The sequence below is a fragment of the Paralichthys olivaceus genome, chromosome 16 (assembly GCF_024713975.1).
Source record: "Paralichthys olivaceus isolate ysfri-2021 chromosome 16, ASM2471397v2, whole genome shotgun sequence".
NCBI lineage: Eukaryota > Metazoa > Chordata > Actinopteri > Pleuronectiformes > Paralichthyidae > Paralichthys > Paralichthys olivaceus.
The window spans coordinates 14,452,953-14,479,982 of record NC_091108.1 but is presented as its reverse complement, the minus strand read 5'-3'; the positions used below and the strand labels follow the sequence as shown (position 1 = coordinate 14,479,982).

General features: G+C 42.7%; 1 protein-coding gene across 3 annotated transcripts in view; it reads right to left on the bottom strand.

Annotated features, from left to right (window-relative positions):
* Nucleotides 1–24,065, bottom strand: part of kcnn1a (potassium intermediate/small conductance calcium-activated channel, subfamily N, member 1a) — a 48,608-nt gene extending 24,543 nt beyond the window's left edge. The window contains exons 1-2 of one of the 3 annotated variants that reach the window (XM_069511919.1): nt 22,560–24,065; nt 2,763–3,236 (exon numbers count right to left, since the gene is read on the bottom strand). In XM_069511919.1, coding sequence (XP_069368020.1) covers nt 2,763–3,236; nt 22,560–23,858 — 1,773 coding nt within the window. In that variant the 5' untranslated portion in view covers nt 23,859–24,065. Of the gene's footprint in view, nt 1–2,762; nt 3,237–17,695; nt 17,841–22,559 lie in introns of those variants that run through there. The other 2 variants (XM_069511918.1, XM_069511920.1) reach the window with 2 other exon arrangements.
* Nucleotides 24,066–27,030: the final 2,965 nt, after the last annotated feature.

Genomic DNA, 27,030 nt, shown 5'->3' with positions numbered 1-27,030 from the left:
TGAGCATTTCAGCTATTTTCTATATTTAGCATCAGTAGATCGCAATGGTGTCTGGTAACTGCTTAGCAACAAGGTGAAATCAGGTAGTTAAGCAACGTAGGTAGAAGTGAAATCTGAGGGTATTTGCTGTAGCTCAACATTTCATATGGTATAGCTTTAAAAAAAGAACAGGAGCAGCATAAATATCACCAAACAACACAATGAACATGTTTATGCAACAGTGCATACACACACACACACACACACACTACTTATTACTTTAAACGTCTATTTGAGACCAGTTAATAGGGTTTTACACACAAACGGTGCAGTCAGGATGTTACTAAACAATGCAGCTGCAGGTGTAGCCTCATATTATCCATGGACAATGTTCCCCACTGACCAAACTAACAATTAATCAAAGTGTGGCACTAACGGGGGGACTTTCCATTTAATGGTAGGTGCAAAAAAGGCAACGCTAGCATTAGCAGGGAGGCCACCACAGTAAGTGCGGCTGATGATAAATAGACCAGCTGGGTGCTAATGCAGCGTGTGTGTGTGTGTGTGTTTGTGTGTGCGTGTGTGTGTTTGAGTGTGTACATGGGGGCCATAGATCTAGGAAATGAGAACCTGTACTACGCAGGCCCCCCCCCCACCCTCTGAGTTGGTAAAATGCCATTTGATAAATCAATTTAACAACCATGATGTAAAAACGCCACTCTGCAGCGGGTTAACGATCATAGGGTTGTTATTATAATAACAGCTACAAACAAATGACAGAAACAACAAGTGGAAATATCATTCATAATTGTCAGTGTGATGACAGTGAGAGCTGCTCAACATTACTCCGTCCTTCGATGGTCCATATTACAGAATGTATTTTTAGCTATCAACTAGATTGCTTTGCCCCTTAGGTCGGCGACATGTTCGCAAGACATTCTAATGTCTGAAATTGTTTTGAGAAGTCCCTGGTGAAATAACATTGAGTAAACCAATTAATCCACCTGCCAGAGGTTCAAGGATTTTTCAGTCCCAGCGCTCACCGCCAGTTAAAGTGTCTCCCTCCTTCAGGACTTAGAAAATCTAGGCAGAGCCTCAAGTGTCTGCAGCATGATGTGACATGCTAACTGTCTGATGTGACCTCCCATCACGGTGCCACTCAGAGATAGGAGGTCATTTCCATTTCAGCTGGGGTCAGCGTGATGAATGGACTGAACCCCACTCAGTAACACTCAGACAAACCTATTGACTTTCTTAAAACCCCATAAATCATCCTAGAGATTCCCACACTGATTTACTTTACTGCGCACAACACACACACACATTCTCGTAATCAAATATACATTTAAAAACTCAAATACAACTGTTAGACACAAGTGGGGGAACAAATCCTATCTCTTGAGAGTGGAAGCTAAAGCAGTGGTTTGTATGTTTTAGTCCCAACTTAGAATTCATATATACATATCAATACTGACATTTCTACAACTCACCACACCTTTAATTTGTTCCCAACATTTGAGAGCTGACAGACAACATTACTGACGGTATAGATAATGAATTTAAAGCATTCTTAAAAGCACCAGTTGAAAATGGTCCCTTGTGGCACCATGTGACCATTCATAATGGTCAAATACAAATTGTTGTCTATTGTTATCAACCCCTGGTTTGATATGGGCCTCCCACTTTTTCCAGAAACAACAAGCTGCTGTAATCAATTAAAAAAAGCTCTGATAAATTGATATATCCCTTTGTATACTTTCTTTTGAGCACCAACATTTGTGGAAATAGCTACAAGCTTGGACCAAAAGTTAGTTCACTAATATCAACCGTTAGTTAGCGGATAGTAAAAACATCAAAGTTAGTAAATGGCCAGCATAGACACAGTTAGCATCCAGCCACTGAAATGAAAAAGGGATAATGTTTTGCTTTTGTGTTAGCTCTATAGCAACTTTATGATGCTATGACACGTCAGGTGTCTGTGATGTTCTTCTTGTCACATTTAATGTCATCAGTTAATCATACACAATTAGTAGGCTCATGCTTTTAAAACCACAACAACCAGCAGCAGTCCTGTTCAGTTTATACTCATAAACAGATGCAGCTTCTCTGACCTGTCACAAACTGCAGAATAATGCAGTGTCAGCTCCAATCCAAACAGCCAAGTAAATAACGTGGTAGAGGCTCTGAGAGCTCAATATTCCTCCATAAATACCCTGACACAGCAGTGACCTGAGTGGCTGACACAAAAGGACAATAACAGGTCAACAGGTGGTGACTTGGCCACTGTGACTTTAGGTGTAAACTGCCTTGCTGCGTGTCTCTACCCTGATCCACTAAAAGTAAAAGATACTTTCAGGAAATTTAAATCATCAGGAACTTCATTCTCATCTTTGGTTCTAATGATCTTTCTCTTTAACTGTGCTTGTTTATTTGTCTTCACAAACACATAGATTTAAATAAAGATACAACCACACTGGTGTGAGATGAGGTTAAACATTTTTAACTAGTTACCTAACCGTATATCATGTAAAATTTAAAAAAGAGACAATCTGAGAATGAATCCAATATACAGACTATTACTCATTATGCCGATCACATGACACATATTTTATTTGTGCATCAGTCCCAACACTTTGTTAGACAATGTACGTCAGAGTCTAATAATCACTCTTCATAAATCTGACAGCTGCCAACCCCACGCAACTCAAACATTAACAACATTAACAATAGCAGTGACAATACACAAAGCTCCCACTCATTCATCACGCACATGCACAACCTACCTTAGTGTAAACCCCCCATGACAGTTCCGTTTCTGTCACCATGACAACAATCCCAAACATCCCGAAGATGAGCGCGTAGTCGCTGAGCCGCTTTCGCTTCTCAAACAGCGCTCTCCTGTGGCCAAGCTTGTAGCCAATGTCCCTATTTTTCTTTTGCGGTGCCCTGCCACCACTACGCCCGCTGCCCTCCCTGACCAAGCTCTCGTTGGATGCCTTGCTGGGGTCTTCGCCGCCGTTGCCCTTGGACACCACCACCTCCAGGCCAGAGCTGTGCAGCGTCTGCAAGGGCTGCGTCTCCGAGTCGAGCTCCGCAAGATTGCGGCGCGACGAGGACGCCAGGCTGCCAACTAGTGGTCTCACCACCCCGCCATTGTACTTGCAGGTGTTCATGGCTATCTGAGGGAGTCGGCCGCTGCTCTCAGAGAGGGAGGGCTTGGATCCAGCATGGCTCAGCTTCTTCTGCTCAGTAGTGGCCTGTGAACAGAGAGGAGCGTGATGAGTACAATACTATCACAACAAATAGGGAGTAGAAACTCGTCAGTAGGTTGAAGAGCCAAACACACTGATGGACTTTAAATAGAGCATTGATGTGGGAGTTGTATCTCTGTGGCTCTGGAGAGGGAAGGATCTAGCAAAACAATTTTGGTTACAAAAGCAGACAGATTTAGAGCTCAGCAGGACATGTGGCCAGCATACAACCCAAAATATCAACACTTCTCGTTTCAGACTTCCAAATATCCAAGGTCTACTGAGCGCCGGTAACAGAGAGTTGGTTGCTCATGAATTGTTTTTATGTCTGTGTTAGTGAATGTTGAAATAGTCACAGTTTTGCAGTTATACCACAACAGTGGGGAGCTCCCCTTGTGTTTTTCCTTTATTGGACAGTATGGTTCATGAGGTTTTCCTTCAAGAAAATGGCATCAAAAGTAGATGGCTCAAAAACATATAAATAATGAATGAGCTTTGATGTATAAATAAAACCATATAACCAATAGAAGACCCTACAAAGTGCAGAAAATTGAATCTTTGGACTGCACAAATTTAGATATGAATGATTAATGGTCGCCATGACCCTGTTTCCTTGTCGGAGAAACACTTTTCCCTCGCAGAGATGAGTGGAGGGCTTCCCAAAAGAGAGCGGGGACGAAGAGCTTCTCAAATCAGGCGTGCCACAGAGACCAAATGTTAGAATCCAACTCCATTAAGAGAAAACAAAGAAAACATTTTCTTTAGGAACTCAAAGGAAACCAAGAACTCTAAATGTAGTGTATTGAGGTAAAGGGCAACTTGGGGGCAAGATGAGGAACACAGAAATTTTAATGTGATGGGAGAGAATACATCACAAATATGTAAATCACTTCCACATTGATTCAGTGGATACTGGGATATTGTTATTTTACCATCCAGAGTAGAAACAGCAAATGGACTTGTGCTCAGCTGAGCCCCCATGGGTCTTCAAATGAGGTGTGGTCAGGTTGGTGCATCACTCTCTTGAGGAAGTAGAGCATGGTTGCACTTTTGGGCAACAATAACCTATGTGGTGCCGTATTGTATTGTTATTTTATCAAGATACTAACGTGTGCCCATGTCATTGGTAAACTTTTTACACAGATGATCTACTCCTTTCTTCTGCATTCTCTCTTCCTACCTGGAAAATACCATCACCATATAATGGAAATCACCATGGCTTTTGTAGAGACAGGGACAGAGCAGTATCGACTTATGCGTTACGCCCAAAACACACCCATGATAAATTAAGAGACTGAGTAGATCCCTTTTGAATCACGGGGCCTGGCGAAGTGACCTTTTCTTCTGCTGTTAAAAAAGCAAAAGTGGACTTGGACACACCCTGAATGGACATGCGTCACAAGATATAGACCATGCTCCCAGATCATTCGAGCCCTTAGTCTTTTGTTTCTGCTCTTCTTGGCAGACAGTGGGGAGTTTCTGTCACGGTTACACAGAAAATGTTCCATCCATGCAAAGGCTGTCGAGCAGTCACCCAGCAGCATCTATCTGCCTGTCTATCCCCTGTCCTTCAGAGACTCCAGCAGATTATCATAATGGCTTATGAAAACTTCACATGGAACAGTGCTTTTCCCGAAACAAGTCGGGGGTGTGTGATAGCACTGCTGGCCCTTTTTATTAGCCTTGACAAAGCATGCCTAATGCCTTTAAATGTGCTGGTGGGAATAAAGAAGGGCGGCCCTGATGGAAATTTACTAACTCCGGTCCTGTGATACTATCGTCTCGCACATATTGTGGCTCCATGAGAACAGGACTAAAGGTTAAGGATTAGTGCAGCCCATAGTGTTTCTAATCCCCTTTTCTGTATTAAATTGCTTTTTAATCTGTGCCATTAGGACCCCTCTACACTTTTGAAGACGGTGCAGCGAGTGAACTTTCGAATTGAATGACAGGAAATACTGTAGAAAAAGCTACTGATACGCCGATAGTGGTTCAAAATGCACAGAGAGTTGAATATTGCAAATTTGATTTTAGTTCTAAAGATATGCTGAATAATTTTATATTTATTGGAATAACATGAGATGTAACAAGGTTCGGTCAGTAAATATTTTTTACTTTTAAAAAGGTTTAAAGTTTTAACACAGATTAGATTGTGTCAGCATCAGGAGCAGCACACAAATATGACCACTCAATATGAAAAATATAAATAAGCACGAATTTGCATAGACTTTGACAGACAGTCTCAACTAGTGTAAGGCATCAAAACTAATTCCAGTAGGCTACTTTAATATGTACTGAAAAAGTTTTAGTGAGCTTTTCATTCCTGCATCATGATCAACATCAGCCTGTCAGTCATTTCAAAATGTGTTGAATCCACGTGATAACTAAGCGACTACAAAATGTCATTATTCCTTCGGTTTTCAGTGTCACAACATCATGTCATTCACTCTGAAAAGAGAATTTCCTGCATCGCTGTACAAAGTAAATAACTCTGTAGTATTTTTAGTCCCAGTCAAACTTTCAGAGAGATTCTGAGATGCTTGATATGCAAATGTGGCTCCTGGGCTATGAAATATGAGAAGAATTCCAAGACAAACACCTCAAACAAAGGTTTGCAGAAAATGTTATTTATATCATTTTGTGTATTGATGAGTGTATTTTTACTGTTTGCTCTACTATTGTCTCATCACAACCCTGAGTTACAACCATTCAACTCAAATTACATAACATTAATTTGAGAGAAAACTCGGATCTTTTCCTCACACACAACAATTTGGGGTGTAATCCCCTGCTCAAGGACTGAACCATTAACCCTTCAAATGACAGGGGTGCTTTTTCTACCGTTTACATTTCATAACATGGCTGTAAAGCTGTATGGCATATTTGAGAGTCTGGCCTGTTTTTAAGTAAAGTTTCAGTCAAGAGACAACAGCAAGTCAAAAACAAACACAACACACCCAAAAATCATTGGTTGTATTAGTGGATCAATAGATCACAGTGACCTCTGACCTCTGAGCAACCGTGATTTTACGTGAGATGACTGACAGGGTTCTCTTAAACATAAAATCAACCTGCCCCAGACTGCACAACCAAATCATTGAAGCTGCTTTCGGACATGCACTCAACTCCATGTGATCCCCTGATATTATCCGGAGGGGATGTGTGAAAGAACAAATGTCCGAATGAGAGGTTACCAACGATCTCCAGATTTTATCCTCCCAGCCCCTCAGTAAAAACTCCAGATAATGTTGAGTGAGCCCATGTGAGAACAGAGCAGGATACTGACAAGAGAATTGGCCACTATTGAGTAAGTTTGTTGATGACGTTTTTAAGACGCAACGTATGCAAACCTGAGAACAAACAAAAAGCATACAAGTATCTCAGGATAAAAAAGAGATGTCGTACACAAAGATGACACCAACGAATGTGTCGATTTTGAGAGACATCGAGATTTAAAAGGTTTCAGGGATACAGGCTGATGCCAATGTCAACGTGCTGTAAACAACACCGCAGAATTTATTTGTCCTGACCTGCCTCCTGCATCATCACTCATCTGAACAAAATAGTCACTTTCCTGTTGTGAACGCATCTGACTCATAGAATTTCCTGCTGCTTTCTTCAAATATAACAGACAAACTCCGGACAAACTCTGAACCGATTGTGTGAACATTTTCCATAGTTCATTTCTGAAAATGGCTACACTGTGTGGACTCATTTCACCCGATTTGGAAACTGAACAATAATATATATATATTTTTTAAACATTCAAATGCATCGTATCCTATTTGCAATGTAACTTTTAGTTCCACCAGTAAATATAAATACTTTGAGTCTCTAATAGAGAATTTTCCCATAAAATGTTTAAAACTAAAAGGTGAAAAATGAGATTTGGTTTCCAATGACTGATTACATGTCGATAAATCAGAGTCAAGTCGCCATGTTGTGACATTTGCAAGACAAAGTGGGAGCTTGAGACGTAAAAGGAGAACATCCCGGGAAGTGTTGCTCCAGAAACGTAAATGACAAGGATTGATGGACACAGAGAGAGCAGGGCTGCTGTTACATCCTCATCTTTAGTTACGCGTTCTGGCCATCAGTCGTCAGTGAACCAGGTCAGGACTGACCCGAATATGGACAAACCGTGCGTCTGTCGGTTTTTGTGAACACTGAGACATGTCTAGACATCCGGGAATGAAAACACCAACATGCACGTCTGACTTTTTCCTCCCCTGTTCCTCTCCTCTCTTTCACAGAGTTTGTAGCAGGATCCTTGCATCCAATTCCAAAATCTCAAAGCACTCAATCACTTACCATGCTTGCGCCCACTTAGCCAGCTACCCAAGCGTCTCTTTCTGCATTTCCCCTGCAACCCGACAAAGCAGTGTGGCGGAAGGTCACGGCAGGCCAGCGTTGCCCTTGTTGTCCCCTGATGCCCTCACAAGGAGACACAGGGGCAGGCGGCCTATTCAGTCGACCAACGGCTCAATTTCATTCTGAATGGCACACGGCTTCCAGGTTGTATGAAATGGAGCCTCATAATAAAATTGAAAAGCCTCAGTGCAGAACAGTTTAAATGACGGCAACTCTCTGCATCGCTCTTCTCTTTCTCTCTCTCTCTCTAGCCGACTCAAATCTAATAGAAAACCTTCTTTCTTTAGTCATGCACATACTCTGACGCAGTCCTGAAGGCTTATATACCCTAAAAATGGAGCTGCGCTTTTTCAAAATCAAATGTGGTCACTTCTTTGTGTTTGTGTTTGGGAGTTAGAGCATGTCAATGCCAGTCTTTTTAATTGTGTGTGTGTGGGAGGATGTGTGCATATGTGTGCTAGTTGAACAAGTTGAGCCTCAGCCAGTCGGTGGATTTGGTCGGATATTGACACAGACAACGGAACAAGCACAAGGAGAAACTGCTTGGGAAGTTCCACGTGCATGTGCAAAATGTGCGAACGAATGGATACGGACGAGAAGGCAGGCGTGAAAGGAGGATCACAAGAGAGGGAAAAAACAAAAAATAAGGCAGAGATCTAAAAATGGAGGGAACATGAAAGATAGAGGGGGTGAAAGAGATAAATGAAAGAGAGGGAGGACAGTTCCCTGTGGGTGTCTCTGTCAGCCCCTGGAGTGATTGAGAGCTGCAGGCTATATTCTCCAGTTTGTCCCTGCACACTAGACGCTGTCACGTTTCTCTGACAGGCCAGCGGGCATCAGGGCTCCTCCATCTCTCCCTGACCAGCATGTGGATCATTACTCAGCGCTGGTTAAGACAGAGGAAAACCAGGGGCTGCAGACCCACATTCATGTTCAGGAAAATCCTCCATCAGATCTCTCTGTGTTCTGGATATTAACAATAAACTATATTTAATGAAATATTTGGTTGGACAACTGTCTACAAATGAATACCATAGGCACGTGTCAGATTTCTATCATCAAGATCCATAAACTATTATCTGTTACCTATTATTATGGAAAATGTTGAAAATCACCCTATGTCCCTAAAAGGTTTTTAGATCCACTGCCTGATCCAGATCTGCACCAAACATTAGTGGGTTCTCACCTGACCCACAACACAAACTTCCACCAAGTTTCATGATAATCTGACTCCTAACTAACTAACTAACACACGCAGATGAAAACATAACCTCTTGCACGGAGGGAAAATGCTGATTGTTTTATCATGACACCATCTGAGACATAATGAGTGGATGCAGTTTGAACTTAACAGCTGCAAACGTTATGGATAAAGATTATACTAATTGTTAATTAAAAGAAAATATTTTACTGTCCTGATATCTTTCACCTCAAATGAGGCACTGGGGAGTCATCAGAGGCAGTGGAAGCACTGTAGAGCAACATTCATTCTATAAAGCAGGTTTGGATTTTACTCCACAGGTTTGAGTTCAAGAAACATGCATGATTGTCTTGTCTGATCTGGCTGCTCTGGGTGAAATGAACAAGGATTGATGGACACAGAGAGAGCAGGACTAACCCTAACCCTATCCAAGTTTTCCATATTTGTTCTCAGAGATTATCCCTGAGATTAGTTTAGATTATATTTTAGAATCCACCATAACCAAAACACTGCTGCTTTGTCAATATTGGTGTAGTGACTCAAAAAATATTTGACTCCACAAAGAAACTATTGTTCCTATTTTAAATTTTTGGGGTTTTTTTTACCATCAACACAATAATGACATGGGTGTACTCAATGAATCTGCAAAGTGCTGTTATATCACTACCAGTTGAAAATGTCAGTTTATTTCCACTCCTTACAATATCCTCCTTACTTATGGTCGCTAATAAATAAGTTGATGTTTTATTTGTTTATATAAGATTCATATGTTATATTAAGATAACTCAAAGCACCTGGTTAAGGTAATAGAAAGGTTATTGTCTCGGTTAAGAGAGAGAGAGCTGATGACGTTCTTTCCTGGCGTGGTCTAATACCATTTTGTTTGACTGTGTGGGTTGAAATCTGAAATAAATGAAACATCTGTGATAGAAGATGCATATTTAATAACATTGCTGGTAAGACCCTCACCACCAGCCAGCTTAAACACACTGAGGACGATCCATGAGGTGTACTGTGTAAGTTTTTGTAACTATTGGCCTCAATGAGTGAAAACTAGGTTTGGTTATCAACGTCGGTATTTTTAAGGGTACCAACCAAATTATGTTGCTACTACCCATTACCGATTCACATAAATTAAACTGTGCCAAATATCGGTGCCTGAGAGAGAGGCAGTAATGAAAACTGAAGCTGAAGAACAGATTAAGGAGGAGACTAATGAACCACTGAAAACAGTCACAAGTGTGGTTAAACCTAAAAAAAATTATGCAACCAACTCTCAGTGCAATATTAGTGATCTGAAATGCAAAGGTCTCCTGGCAACGCACAACAACTGCAAGAAATAGAACAAGCACAGGCTAATGTTAGCATACCTGCAGACAGTGAGGAAGAATTTGAACCTTTCATGAATGATGAAACACTGAGGTGTCGATAACTTCATAAAAAGTTGTTCTGCTTTTTTTCACTGTCTTGACATTAGCTTGGTAACACTCTACCAATGACTGCAGCCAGAATAATGACAACATAACAGGAAATGCCAGTGTTGAGAGAGTAAAACATCAACTTGTGAAATGTGAACTGTACCCACCCCTAGTGAAAACCAAACCCATCAACCAGCAAGAGAATTAAAGACAACAAACTGTGACAACATTTGAAAAATTAAGTTCAGCACTGACAGACGCCTCAGGGAAGCTGCAACCTTTACTGAGGCTAAGAACTAGACCAGAGGAAATATGGGACAACTGGAAAATAAACACAGCAGCAAAAAGAGGGTGTGACCACATATAACAGCTGCTGATTATTATCAAAGCAAAAAAATATATAAATTAACGCAGGAACTTTTGTGCCTAACATACAGTCATCACACAGCTGTAGTTAAAAGTGGTGGAGGAGACGATTATTGGCTTTTAGCAAAGCTCGGTCCAGCTCATTTTTCCTCTCAATTATTTTACAATTAGAGAAGTAGCCAAAAACAAGATAAAACCTCAGTGGGGCAAAAGGACACAGGTACATGCCTGTGGGACTGTGTTATTAATAGTACACTCCGTCCAACAGAGACACAATGCTATTATAATTAGGACCCAACAAGGTTACTGCATGTGTGCTCGTGTGTCTTATAAACTAGGTCCTGGGGAGATTGGGGTTAGAACTGAACAGGGGGAGGGGGGTTACTCTCCCTATGGGACACCCCTGCCTCATTAGAAGCAATTTTAATTTCCAGCAAATTAATGGAGGGGGTTGTTAGAAACTTGATTTGTAGATCGGGGCCATAAAGGATGGGCTGATTCTGGTGAAATAGTTAACAAATTGAACCTTGACCTTCATATGTGAATTTGATTAACCCCCTCAACAGTATATATATATATAGACCAGTGTAAATAATAGTAAGGTTTCCTTAAGGCAGAGGATTTTAGGTGGACTAGTTAAGAGATAAAAATCATTAGACTTCCCATTGATATCAGGGTCTCTGATGTCCATCACCAATACATGTGCACTTAGAAATCACAGAAAAAGATGCTTCTTGTAACTCCAGAACACACTTTCAAGTGACTGTAACTGTAAATCTGCATCAGTGAAAAGCAAACACCTTTCTATAAGCTGATTTAAACTTTAATAATCTTGTTCCATTAATAAATAACTAGATAATAAATAAGTATTCATTGTAATGAAGCAATAGTATTATAAAAAGCGGAAAGATGGTTACCCAGACAAATATGTATCACTTGTAAAATGTCCAGTAGAGCCAGTCACAGCCCACTAAGTTTGTTTGCACTCAGTATAACAACCTCTCATAAATGACATAACTGCAGCAGAGGCAATACAGTCTACGTAAACAGAGGAGAGTGTCTTAGGTGTGTGAGTGTGTTGACATACACAAAAAAAGAAAGTAAAGAAAGAAGAAATGACCATTTAGTTATAAATTAAATTATATTTTCATGAATTCAATACATTTCTTTTGGATTGGACCAGTTTTTACATGATAGATTATAATAAGCCCACTGTTACTTTTGGTTTAACCATGGCAAGCATTTTACAGTTTTAGTTTAATTTCAATGACTATAAAGAGTCATTTTGAAATTATATATTTTTTTTCTCGCTTTACTGTGTGCTCGCTATTTAATATCATTTTACAAATACGATTAGAAAATATGAGAAGATTTCTTCCAAAGGTGAAATGTAAGGGCTTTAGAGGTTTAGACTGAACTTACACAATATGAACCTGTTTACTTTATTTGTCAGGGAAATGTATAAAGACCCCTCCAGGTCAAAAGGCACAATGATCTCAGATCCTTTATTGTCGGTGTCGATATTGATTGGCTAATTCCGCCATAAAAGTTGTTTCTTGAGGTTTAACATTGTTTATGGAAATGGGACCAGAAGTGCATTTTAAAGTTGCACTAATCAAAACTCTAAAGTAGCCTCTTTATTTTACCTAATCAATAGCATTGCCCCTTTCACCTTCATAGTCTCCCATTATGGCTGATTGCTTGATTGATGCCTGATCTGTGCTGATAAACCCCTCACGAAAGGGCAGACCCCGTCCTTGACACATTCCCACACACAACCAGATGTATGAGAGGAGGTTGAGGCCAGAAAACATCGCTCTCATGTACCTATGGTAGACTGCAGCCACTTCACTGTAGAGTAATGTCAGGTACATGCATCCATTATAACTCACATGTACAGTTATCCTCTCATATGTATATTTATATGGAAGAGTCCAAGAGGAGTGTGGTGATGTGTTGGAGATGAAAGAGGGTAAAGTGTGTGTGTAGGAGAGCACAGTGTAACATTATGTAACATTACGATCCTGTGAGAGAACAAGTGTGAATTATGACCTAAAAGGCCTCATACTTCTGTCCCTTTCTCCAATTCATCAGAATACCCAGTAATGCATGTGGCCAGGGATACAACATGTACACACACTGAAAACACACCAAACCAAGGGAGCTTGAAATACAGCTCAGTCTATGTGGACCCTGAAGACTAAACCATCTTCATTAGGTGACTGTTCCCCTGGCGGCTATTTGACTTCCCAACAGGACCGGAGTGGCCACATATTCCTCACAGAGATTATCACCCTTAAGTGCTCCATAACCCACACCGCAATCCCACAATCTTTACCCCCCCCTCCCATCAAACTGCACTCAACACTGCGAGAACCAGCTACATCATCGATGAATAAACGCCACCACCTGACAACCTCTATTTTCATTGTGAGGTGATTGTAAGTCATTTGAAAACGAGCCCCCCGTAAATTTAGGCTGAGGCAGTCCCCCCCACCCCCAGGACAACCTATAGCATGGGAAGGATCGATAGCGCAACAAACTCAGTAAAGATTGACTGGAGAGTTGCTTGGAAACGTCGCGCTTTAGATTTATGAGGGGAGGAGGACACGAGCCAACGGGAGATCCCGGAGGACAGGAGGGAGAGTAAAAGGGAAAGTGATGGGGAATCAGGGGAGTTTTCATTTTGGAGCAATTTCTTACTGCAGATTTATCGACTTTAAAAACAAATGAATGACATCAGTAGGTTACTTTGCACTTTGCAGTTTTATGTGGAAAATACAAACACCAATAAGGTATAATAATGTCTCAAATTGTGCTAATCTGTAAAAGTATTCAGTCTCATCTTCCATTTTCATTTTCCAAGACGAGACCTTCACTATGAGAAAAAAAAAAAGATATCTACTGAAGCAGACAGTATGTGTTTGACATTCCAACAGGAAGATTACTGAAACAGTGACAAGATGAAATGAGAAGATATCAGGTTTCTTTGCTGCTCCACTCTAACAGAGAGCCCTTACCATATGTCACCCGGCTGCCGTGCGCTCTGACTGGTGCAGCGGTCTCCCATAGACTCGGGCTAATTGAATATCCTTATCTGGCTCTGAACCCCAATATTTCTCTGGTGAAGTGAAACAGAGGCCAGTTGGAAACGCAGCACATTTGTATTCAGCCACAGAGGCCTCGGGAAGACACACACACACAAACATATTATTGTACATCTATCTTAGTGAGGACAGTCATTGGCATAATGTATTTGACAGCCCCTTACCCTTAACTATCACAACTAAATGCCTAACCCTAAACCCTAAACCTAATTCTAACCCTAAAACCTTACAGAGTGACCTCTGTAAGGTCTGAGGACATTTTTATATATAAGTACTTATATATAAGTACACACAAACAGACATTGCGTGTAGTCATGTTCTTAGGTGGGTGAACCATAGACAGACAGTACACTGTACTACACTGAGTCTTTCGTGCTCGTCTCTTACGGCTCACATGATAAAAGTTCTGGATATTGTGCTAACAGCCTCCAGCTACAGTTTCCCTCCCTGACTTCTTTTTTTTTTTTTTGTCATAAAATTAAGTGCTGCAGTTTTCTAATGCCCCTTGGGCCCTTTAATGTAAATTGATTCAGCTTTTAAAAAAAGCCTTTTTTCTCGTCTGACAAAGAAGAAGAAGAGGTGACTGGGGAGCGGAAACGAGCGATCGAAAATGGACTCGCAAAGAAAGAGAGAGGAGAGAGATGGGAGGCAGCTTTGTTCATGAAAGGGTTAAAGAGAAAATGGCAGTGACAAAAGGGGAAGTGCGCAGGCCGCCGGACCATTAAGGGGTTAACAGTCAGAGGGAGGCCGATAATGGAAGCTGGCGGAGCTGTATAGGAACAACAACACGCAGAGAGCCAAACACCATAGAAACCACTAACATAAACCAGAGAGAAACACAAGGGAGGTGGAGAGAGGGAGGAAAACAGGCGTTACATTTTCCTAATGTCAGCATGTCAGCATTGTGTGAACACTCACAAACCAAATCCAATGAATAAAAATAGCATTTCATTTATTGTTATAAAACTGATGCTGTTATCCATTCACGTACCAAACAGTACAGATCTGGAAACACATGCACAACCACTAACACACAAGGTGCGTTCGCTCTCTTTGTAAACACAACTGCAGATGCATAATTAAGCACGGAGCCCAGATGCTGTGGCTCAAACAGGAAATTGTTCTTGGAGAAGACGACAGTTGCTGCGAGAGGGTCTTCCACATGACTAGAAGCTGCAATAGAGTTAATGGGGCCTCTGCCATCAGAAGACCGTGGCGTCCACATGATAATGATATGCTAAAGCGATCCTCCCACTCACCCGCTCACTCCGTTTCCCTTTACACAATAACACAGGTACAAATGAACATGCATATGTGCAGAAACACACATGCAAAACGCACGCACACTAGAACAATGCCCCATGGAACAGATGTTTTTCTGCAGCGTACATCGCCTGCAGGCAACTTCAGCAGACTCGGTGCTGTGGTGAAGGCTGTTTCATATTCTCCTGCTAGGTGACTTGAGGTAACAAAGCTGAGAAAGAAGTAGGGGGGGGGGGGGGGGGGGGGGGGGCTGACAAAGCTGAAGGAAAGCAGCTTCATTCAGCGCATCTTCTGTTTCAATGTGGAAAGCTTGTGTGTTGGAGAGGAGCCACTATGGACGGTGATAGCAGAGGACTCCCACATCCCTGCAGCAGAGCCCAGTTTAATACAGACTGTTCCAGGCAGGAACGCTACATCTTTATTCTGCCACGTCGATCTGTATGAAAGGTGTGAGCAGTGGCAGCAATGGAGGGGAGCAGCAGAGAGCCAGATCTGTGTCTGTCTGAAAGGGAGAGCATGGCAGGACAAATCGTGTCCCAGTTCAGGGTCCACGAAGGAGGCAGTCTTCTCGGACCGCATAGGCCGCGAAGGCCAAACCAAAATGAGACAGTCTGGTCTACAGAGGATTCCTGTGATCAGTGTCACCAGCTTGTCCCGCCCTTGCGGTCGTCGCCTAGCAACAGAGCTGCAGTTGAACACAGCGAGAAAGTTTTAGCTCAATGCCCCTTGATTTTTTAACATGTGTATCATTTAGTTGAATTGAAGCCTAAGACTTCTGCTTCGGACATCTCATCGCTTGCTGGCACCATTTCCTATTTGAAAAACGGTTCAGCACTGAAGCACAATGAATGCTGGGACAGGCTGGCCTGAGGCGTATCAACCTGTTTGAGCCTTTGTTTCTTGGGGATGGGATGAGGCATGTGTCAGCCAGATTTGTCTGAGCCTTCAAAATGGGACACTCTAGTTGCCCCACATCCTCTGAAGGATGCTGCTCCTGAAAGTCTGATTTCAGAACAGCAACATGCTATCTGAAATCACACATGGGGATAATGCAATGTTGGCTTATTTAATTCAGTGCAAAAAAGCAAAGGGGCCATATCATGGGGTCCCATTAGTGGCATTTAGATTCACATACATAAACAAAGCACAGTTAGAGTTGGGGTTTTTTTTCATTTCCATATTATTACATACATGTTTTGGTTTGAATACAGTCAACAAATAGAACTAACATTTTATATAAACGGCAAAAAGCTGGATACATCTGATTAGATGCGGATCAGCCAAGGCTTTTCTGTTCTTCACTGAATATTTATCAGTGGACAGAGGAGGCTGTGATTGAGTTTTACAGGGGAACAGTTGTGTATCATGTGCTGTAAATTAAATAGTATGGCAGCTCAGGGGATCAGCAGTTAAACTCTGACCTGAGGGCATACGAGAAAAAAAATGGGGGGGCATATCCAGTGAAGGAGCACGCAGGCCAAGCAGGGGGACGGATCATGAACATACACACACGTATCCACATGAACACACAAAGCAAACACTCTCCGTATGGAATTTCACGATGGCATAGAGACGCTTTACAAACCTACATCTTCAAGGGCAGGCTGCGAGCGAAGGGCTTGGTCGATTGTGTGAGCGAAGTATGATGAAATCACACATCTCTCGTCTCATTAATGCACTCTGCTCTCCCACCTAACACTGTGTTTAACAAACTCAGTGAGCTCACACATAGACGGCATTGCAGGATCGTGTAGACGGAAGCACGCCTGCACACACATCCACTATGAAGCCATCAGTTTACATCTGAATCTCCCCAGCTCTCTAATGAATGACAAATATCTGCTTACAGCTGCATTACTCATACTCTTTTATGTTGTGATCATGGCCTAACGCAGGAACAGCCTCAGATCAATAACCTAATTAGCCATAAAGCATATGCATAGCAGTGATACATTATATGCCTGGCATCTCTTGGCTAGAGTCTCGCAGGAATTACCATATAAATGAACTGCGGCCATTTATTAAGCAAGCATGGTGGGAACTTGGCACAGTAGTGTACCAAGTTTAAAAAACATTGTAAGTTACTACACACATTAGAAAATGGGAAACATCATGAGAGATCGAACAGTCAAGCTACAAATTGCATTGACTGCTGGCCGAGCGAAAGCATCTGCCATGCTGTGACTCTACCCATGGAGTAAGTAAGCAACGAGGCAGCTCACGGCGACTGAGGAAACCCCCACCCCCCCAACACTCTTTCTTTCCACTCTTTGTATTCAACTGGACTGCAAGTAATTCAATACACCTCTCCTTGTGCAGGCTCACTCAAATGAAACGCAAAGCGAATGAACTGTATTAAGTGGGGCAGTATTTGAACACCGGTTACAGTAACATCAGTGTTTGTGTGGGCTGCCCTACACTGTGTGTGTGTGTGTGTGTGTGTGTGTGCTATGTGGACATGTGTGCAAGCCCATACCGTACATGAGTGTGTGTGTCAGAAGCAAGTGTGAAATGAATCGTAATTCCAAAAGATAATCTTGTTCTGCACATGATTCCTTTGACCAAACCCAATACCTCAGAGAGAGACTGCTAAACAATACCAGGCTGATCTCTCCATAGCAACACATGGTAACACAAATCTATTTCAGAGCCGTAGCGCAGCCTTGCACTTAAACACAGCGCACAAAAAATAGGGAAAACAGCAATCAATTATTAAAAGAGCTTCATGTTCATACTTACTGCCTGTGTGTTGCCAGCTGCAGCCGAAACTAAGAGGCTCCCACAGCTCACACCTACCCCCCTCTTCATACGATTGCGCGCACTATCAGAGATCTACAGCGGTGCCACTCCTCCATCTCAAACAGAGGCTGTGAGCTGGGATCTGCCCCTTGTTTGACATTTAATTGTATAGCAGGGTGTGTTTATATTCAAAGTGTTGGCTGCCCTCACCGGCTCGAACAGTGGAAACATAGACGCCTAATGAGAGAAAAACAAACGCAGGGCCCTGTAACTACAGCAGAGAGATGACCGATATAGAAAGTTTAAATCAACATAATGGTTCTCCTGGCATAAGCCTGCCACTAAATCATAAGGCCATAGGCAGATCTGTCGGCATCAATTGTTCCGAGCTCCAGCGTTCAACATTACCTCAGCCTTATTGCGGAGCCAAAACAAACACACAACTGATAAGACGAACTACTTCTTTAAAAAGAGTTGGCTGCCCAATTCCCTCTGTATTTTTCCTTAATTCAGACAAGATGTAAATGATCTGAGTGATAAGAAAAACTTAACGTTGGAAAGAAAAGCAGAAAATATTCCAAACTAATGTTTGCTTTGCCTTTTCTTTGCTGGAAACACTCATCAGTGTTGCCGTTCATGTTTCTGGGAGGAAAATCATTCACACTCTACTTTGCAAAGCTTTTACACACACACACACTAAGACCACTAAACATCCTAAATCCTGCAGAAAAACGTCAGAGACACTTACTTGGTTGCAAGTAGCACTTTGATATATTCTGTGTTGACCTTTGTTAGATCATATAGGGTGATTATTTGCGTGTTGGGCTGCAGTTTGGCAGGAGCGGCACAAAAGGCTTTACTGTAATAGCTATTCTCCCCTTTCAAGCCATCCATTCTGCAATGACACATACAACCTTATGTTCTCCAGAAAGGTGGGCTGGCACCTGTCTGACACACACACACACACACACACATGGGTGGGACAGCAGGAAAAAGCTGGCACTAGTTCAAGAATTCAGTTTGATGTACATAACAATAGACTTGTGTTTATCTGCTAACTGGTCAATATTGAATGTAAAGCACAAAGATTTCTTGTATTTATAATAAATAACAGCATCAGAAATTAACTGATCATTTAAGTCATTTTTTAAGCAGAAATATCAAACATTCTCCAGTTCCAGACAGTTTTTCTTTTGTTTTATGAAAGTAAAGTGATTATTTGAGTGGAAGAGTTGGGGTGTTAATTGGACAAAACAAGTTATTTAAAAACATCCAGGTTTTTTTTTTTTTTTAATTACAAAAGACAATAGGGGAGACAGTTTTCTCACATTTTATAAGCCAAGTCATTAAATGATTTATCAAAAGTTATGATAAAATTATTCAAAACATAAAAAATAAATGTTGGATACGAAACTGAGTAACAATCTGAGACCGTCTGGGTTATTGTGTTGTGCTTGCTATGTTGTCCTTTTTAAACAGGCTATTCATCAATTATTCCATTGATTGAACACTTTTATCGTCAACTCTTCTGATCACTGATTAATTTGTTGTAATTTATCAACAAAAATGCCAAACATTCTCCAATTAAAGCTTTTGAAAAGTTGGGAAATGTAATATTTGAAATAGGGAATTTATTAACTGGAATGTTTGAACAAATGAACCATCTGAAAATGTCACATTGACACAACTATAACTGCAATATTAAAAACTAATTGAAGAAACAGACGTTTCCCAAAATGTTGATGCATTAACTGTTTATAATGAACAGATTAATCAGTAATAAAGGTGTTAGCTGTAGCACTAAAATATCAACAGTGAAGACAACCCACCTTCTGTTATTGGGACATTTGTTTCCTCCACATTTTAACCTTGCACGTATTTTATTCACTTTCAGAAAATCCCTGTTCATTTCAGGCCCTTGATGACATCAAATCTGACAAACCCTACCTGATTAATCACAGTTTTCTGCTGAACGCGTCATCTGTGTATCCTTAAAAAAAAGTAATCTGCCTTGTTCAACAAGAGCAAATCCACCCATGTTTATGTAGTACAGTGTCCCTGCAGGGGATATCACCATAGCAGTAAGTGGCAGGCATTAGAGTACTTACACAGCCTATCACAATAGGAGCAGCGATGCACCTTTCAAAGCACAATGTTATTGAGGCAGGACACAATATCGTACTACCTGCCATCAGTTCAGTGGGCTGGCTATTGGGTTTCAGGGCGTGCTGTGGGATACTGTAATCGTATACACTTTATCAGGCTTGTTCTGTCACAAGTGTTTTGTTTAAGGGATTTCAAATGGGAGCGAGGGTAGGGGCGGACTCATTAAGGGCGAGTCAATAAGATGTAACCACGATCCCACAAATATCCATGAATGGATAAGCATGTCTAGTCGTATCAAAATACTTGGTGCGGTCGGATCTGAGCGAGAGGAAAAGGTTTGATACTTAAGGCAGAGTATGTCAAGGGAGCACTTCTAAGATTTTTTTGATTTTCTGTTTCATGACCGGAATGGGATTATGTCATACTTGTGTAATAAGTAAATGTGTACAGTAGCTTCGCAGTAAACTGCTGCATGTTGACTCCTCAGATTGTTTTCCAGCTTTTAATTGTATTTTGCCTTCAAATCACTTTGGAATGGACAAAGAAAAATCTCCCAGTATCATAAACAGAGTGGATTAAAAAGACGTAACAGTCCCACAGGGTGTTCGAGTCCCAGCTGCTGATCTATTTTAGTCTTTGTAATGAGGTTTTACTCTATAATTAGAGCAATATGACTACTTCATCAAATAGTATACATTAATAATAGTGTCACTACATCCTGATGTTCTTACCACACATTTTGTAGTGGTGTGTTGTTGGATGATGTGTATGTTTTTTTATTAGGCTAAACAGAGTGAAGATGATAACTTGTGTGATGTGCAGAAGAAACTATAGGCAGAGTCAGTAGATGATGTAATGAGCACACACCTCTACCAAGGCCCAGTCCCCTTAAATTCAATCAAGCTGCACCAACACACTGATCAGTCCCCAAAACAGGTCAGATTTATTCCCATTAAGATTCATGAATCTTCACCTAGGAAATTAGCGGAATAGTCAAAAAGCACTTCTCACAATGTTTAAAAAAGAGATTAAAAATGTCCTGGACCCGCCCCCTGTTTGCCCGACCCATACTGTAATCCTGTTTCATTGAAATCTGTCGGGTGGTTTTCTCGTAATCCTGCTGTTATTTTAAGATGAACTGGCTGCACTATTCAAGATTTGTCTGGTTAGTTTTTGCTTGAAAAAGAATGGAGCAACTTCAAGAATAAAACAAAAGTTTACTTTCTCTTCAGTCGTTTGGTTATTTCGCTGTTCTGCTGATGCTCTGAAATTGAGTTCAGAACAGTCATGTCAAGGTGGTTTGACGTGCCACCTTTTGCTACTGGTGCCAGCTCAGCCCCTGAAAACAGCTGCAGCATTTTAAAAAGGGAGTGTGGTGGTGCACTTATTTAGATGCTACACCCTCATCAATGCCTCCTGTTCTTTTCTCTCCTGTAAAAACTTAACCTCGAGTATATGCAGAGGGAGGAAAAAACTAAAAAGCTTGTAAAAATGACTTTAAAAAGCAAAATGAGCAGCTGTATGTCCAATGATTAGCCATGATTGGATAATAAGATTCCTCAGGGAGATGACAGGTGGGTCTTTGGGGGGAAAGGGTTGTTAATTTCCTCTAATGAGGTTTTGAGTTAACAATGATGCATTTTAACACCTTGTCATTTGATTTAGCTTTTTACTGGTTTACCTTTCTCGTAAAGATCCCAACTGCACCAAATAAACGTATTCTCCCGGACACTTACTTATACTGAAATCTGTATCCACATCAGAAATAGTTTGGAATCTTTGTCCTTTGAGGTAAAAAAAAAAGCTAGGTTCACAGAAAAACCATGTCCTTGGACATTGTGCTTTTTTTCAGTGGTGGAATGAACCATTTTCCCACTTGTTACCACGCTTGTACTTAACCTATGATTTCATTTTCTTCAAGGATGGTATAAAATCCATTTTACAAACTTTGCTTGACATGATGTACTCGAGATATTTTAAATTTCTCAGTAGACTCTGTCCAATCAGCAGGTCTCTCCTCTTGCTGTTTGAGCATGATGTTAAAAGGCCTTCATAGCTTTAACTGCCTCACAAGGCCTTTAGTTCAATGAGAATCCACGAGAAAGACATGGCGTTGGACTGCTACAGCTCTACAAGTAGAACACACTGCTGTAGAAAGTGAGTTTGGAAGTGTTCTGAGCAGCAGCTGCTCACACTGACAGGCAACCTACAGGCGTGATGCTGTGCAGCTACAACCATTATGTCAGAAACGGTGTCTGGAAGCAACACAACAGGAAAACGCCTCCTGTGCGTCCTCGGCTGTGTGGAGACAGGGGCTCGCTTTGTTTTCGGATTCAGCTGCCAGGCAGCGTCATCTGAATATTTTCACTGAGCTAAACCCACAACTGCAACATGGAACAGGTGTGTGTGCGCGAGACCGCGGAATGGCGCGTGCTCGTGTGAGCAAACCAAACACACAGCAGGTTGGATGAGGAACAGACGATGTCACGCGCCGGGTTACAGTAACATCCGTGCGGGTTTTTTTTTGGGGGGGGGGGAATGCAATGACGATCCAAACACCCGCCTTCACATGCAGGCTACACACAAACATACCACACGCACGAACACGAACACACACACACACATACAGGCTAATGCTCAATCAAAACCATGACAGGCGTGGTCATTGAGTAAAAACGTTTAGGCCACTTTGTTTTTATCACCGTGGGGTAATTAACAGAGACACGGCACCGGGGAAATGTGCAAAAATCCAGGCTACCTTATGGAGGTCGATGCGTATCCTCTCCTCGCCTTTATGCGGGCTCTCCGGCCACAGGTGATAGCTTGAGCCGTAGTTGGGGCTGTCTTTGCTGCTGTTGCTCCCGGTCGCAGAAGAGTTCCCCGCGTACGCCTGTTGTGTTACCGGGGGGGTGACGCGGGAGTCGCGGCTGTGTGGCTGCGCCTGCTCTCCGATCCTCCCAGACTTATTGCGGTCTTGTTCACAGTGCTGCTGCTGCTGCTGCTGCTGCTGCGGACGCTGGGGACAGAGCCCCAGTGCGCCTTGTTGCTGCTGCTGCTGCTGCTGCTGCTGCTGCCGCTGCTGCTGCTCTTGCTGTTGCTGCTGCAGCAGTGGAGCCTGGTGAGTCCTACATAGCTCTCCTGAGCCGCTGGCGCAGTAGTTGATAGGCAAGCTGCTCCCCACCAGTAGCTGTTGCTGCGCTCGTAATTGTGGGATCTGCTGCTGCTGCAGGTCCTGAGACTCGAATGCTCTCCTGTTAGCCTCGGTTGACTCACATACATTTAAAGAGCGCCCTTTCTGTGAGTTTGACCGGATTCCTTCAGGGGAGGGGTCCCTCTGTTGGAGTCTTAAATTACTGTGTTGTTGCTGTTGCTGCTGTTGCTGCTGCAACAACTGCCTGTGGTCTCGGTGCCCTCCTGCTCCTCCTCCTCCCCTGCAGCGTTCCACGATGCTTGCCTGTTGGTAGTAATTATTAGCGCTCCTTCTGAGATGATCCCCCCTTTTAGATACTCTGGAAAACAGCAGAGAGGAGGAGGAGGAGGTCGGCGGTGGCGGTATAGGCGGCGGAAAAGGTGGGGAGGGCTGCGGTGGGAGAGGATCGACAGGATGGTGCTGGTTTTGTGAAATGCTCGCCTCCTGCTCGGAAAAACTGCAGTGGCAGCTCGGAAAAACAGGCGGCTTCTCCTGCGACTGCGGCGGCGGCTGCTGCTGCTGCTGGGAGCCGGCCGGGGCCCAGGGATCCTGCTGCAGGTGCGCCGGCTGCCCGGTGCTGGGTTCACTGGCTCGGTGTGAAGGTCGCTGGGCGGTGTCGTATCGCGCCAGAGGTAGAGGGTCGCCGCTGTGCACGGGTCTCCGGGTGGGCTGGCTCAGACAGGGGAGCTCCTGGAGGCTCTGGCGGTGAGCGGCGGTGGTCGGAGTGCGGTCTCGGTGGTGGTGAGAAGAGGGCGGGGGCGGCAGGCTGAAAACAGGAGCGTCTGGGTCTCGGCTCTTCTTGCTGCTTGCTTGCTTCTCGTCGGGCGTCTGGTGCTGATGGACAGCTCCCGCGCACCGATGCCGCATCCCCCTGATCGCCGCGTCTCGCTGTGGTTGCTCCTTTGCCGTGTACAGCTCCGACACCCGCTCATCGCGATCGGTCCCAGCAGAATAGGACCGACTTGTATCATTGGAAGGTTTGACCAGGACCTGCCTTAAAACGTCACTGTTCAGCCAAAACACCGCCTTCGACTGAATATCGCTCCATTGGCCGTTATGCGCACAGGTTGCAGCGGATCGATCACTCATTTAAGGGGGTTAGGATATAACAAGAACGGGACTGTGCATGTAAACAGGTGTTTAAATCCACCTCACATGGTCGATCACCTTAATCCACTGTGGACCCGATAGATCGACTCTGTCAATGTTGCCATAACCACCCTGCATAATCAGAAATCACTTTTACTGCGACGTCACCCAAAACACATCCACGGGCCTGCCAAACATTATGCTTTGCTTGGATATATCCTGAGTTTATGATCAAGTCCGACTAATTACATTAAGTTTTTATGTCCATGAAGTGTCAGCATTTAAAAATCCCCAGAGAGAACAATAATCACATAGTATTTAAACACATTTCCACTTGTTGGCCAACAGAGGAGCATTATAATGAACGCGGCTGTATACGGATTACCTCATGCCATATACAGCCCGTGCCTCACAGTGTGGTATTTAATAATTGATCAGAATATGCCTGGTTTTGTATTACCAGGCAGAAATATTTAGAATGGGTGCTGCATACAGAGCCTGCAGTCGGCTCAGTGTGTATGTGTGTGTGCGTGCGTGTGTGTATGTGTTTGCATGCTGTCGGTGAAACACACCAGGCTTCACTGTCACAGCGGCTGTAGATAGAGACTGAGAGAGAGAGAGAGAGAGACAGACAGAGAGAGAGAGAGAGAGAGAGAGAGAGAGAGAGAGACCGGGCTCAGCCGGTGCTGTCCGCGGTGCCGGACGCGTCCGGACGCACGTCAACTAAAATAGCTTCTGTTGTGGTGTCAAGTAGCCAGAGGACGCAGAACTGTCCGTCTGACGTGGGTCAGAAATGTCTCGCAGCTTTCAGGATTATTCATTTCATAATAGGCTTGAGTTTATAAAGTACTGGATGGTTTAGTAGCCAAAATAGCTTTCCATGCAGACCCCGCGGGGTCGTCAACAGGTCTGCTTCTCTGTCCCCAGAGTCTAAACATGAAGAGGCTGCGTTTAGGATCCAGGTCCCAGAGAACTGCTGCAACTCATACTGCTTTTGAATCAATGCTGAAGAATATCCCCCCACTGTCTTCTACTGAATCAAATAATTACTAATTTTCTACACTTCACTGTTCTTTAAACTGTTATATTATTTATATCACTCTTTTAATTTCATTTTGAAATGCTTATTTTTTGTACTGTCATGCTTTTACAATTTGTCATGATGCCTTTTATATTTTATGGAAAGCACTTTGAAAAGCCAGGTCGTTAAATGTACGATGCAAATGGTCTTTAAAAAGTTCATAAAACAAACTTACATTCCCATATGCACACTGGAAAAGTGCATGGTGGCCTATCAATTTCAGAAATAATGGTTCTTTGAGCTGAAGAAATAGTTGAAATATTAGATACAAACTGCACATCCACACTTAAAAGAAAACTCAAAACCTGTCTTTTCTTCAGTGCAAGATACTTGTTTCATTTTAATGCAAAACACAGGCCTTTAAGAGTTAATTTCGGGAATGAACATGGAGTCTCTATAACTCTTTTACATCCTTCTTATCTTCAACCTCCATAAGAATGGGATGTGCATGAGGAAATTTAGACCTAAACCACAAAAACACTCCATATTAGAGCAGGAGAGAGGAGTTGAGGCTGAGCCAAAGAGACAGGATTGGATAGAGATGGAGAAGGAGCCAACTTTTACATCATACATTAGCCATTCTTAATAAGTAATAATCCTTTCCTTAAAGCTGTCTCAGCCCTTTGGAGTTTTGATGCGTCTAAAGACTGCAGCGGTGGCACACTTTACCTAACCACTGGAAGAAAGCTGATGCACACTCTCTTTTATAGCTACGAGAAGCGAAGCAGGAATCGGGAGTATACAGAGCTCCAGCCAGGGCTGCATCAGAAACCCGATCATTTTCATTAAGTAATTGGTCGCTGTGACCTGTGTGAGTTCCTTGGCGAGATGGAGTTTCATTTGCTGGTTTGGGAAGCAATGTTACTGCTTCCACATGAATAATTAAATCAAACTTTACAACTACTGGACACACACAAATGCCCAAAACACTAAATGAGCCATATATGCCACTCTGCACGTCCAACACACCCACCATAACAACAGCAAGGTCTCACTCAAATAGCCTCTTTCTAGCAAAAACTGCCACCGTGCAGAATTTATTGCCGCTTGGATGTGTCCCATGTAGCCATCAAACTTGGCCGACTCCGGCCGTGTGAAAGAAGCATATTGTGTTCCTCTGTCCCTGTTGGCTGCTGGGGGAAGATCTGTGACATTAAAATGGTAGAGGAGGAAACATGGTGGACACCAGCGGCTGCAGCACGTAACATAGGAAGTAGATAAGGAGCCTGTAATTACAGAGAAAGAGAAAACCAAGCAGGGCGACACAGGGAGATGTGTGAGTGTCTGTGTGTGAGTAAGAGAAGGAGAAACCGATAGTGTGCACATTCCTGTGTGTGTGACTATGTGTGAGCAACAGGACAGAGAGGGAGACATATCTGAAAAGAGCAGGTGCACCAATAGAGAAGAGATCAAAGGAGTTCCATTGAAAAGAAGAGGACGACAGAAAATATGTTTTACCTGGAAGAAAACCCCACATAATTACACACAGTTACAGATATCAGCCTATTATCTTAAAACAGGAAGACAAGTCATATGTGTTTATATAATATCTAGTCCAACACTAAGTTGTATGCTTCTCAGAGGTTTTGGAATCTCACTCTTGAACCAGCAGGGCTGTGAGTTGTAGCTCAGAGACACTTTGTGGGTTCAAACTACTCACTTACCATGACTGGATGTCCAACCACCAGATCACCAGTCATGATTCAAATATATGTTTGTGCTCCATTAATAGTGACCCCCCCCCCCGCAAGTAACTCCACGTCCTGTTGACATTATCCAGAGTTACTAAGTTAATAACATTTCTCTTAATGATATCTTGTAGAGGAATAATGCACTGTTGTTTTTAGGTTTTCCTTATCCATATTGAGG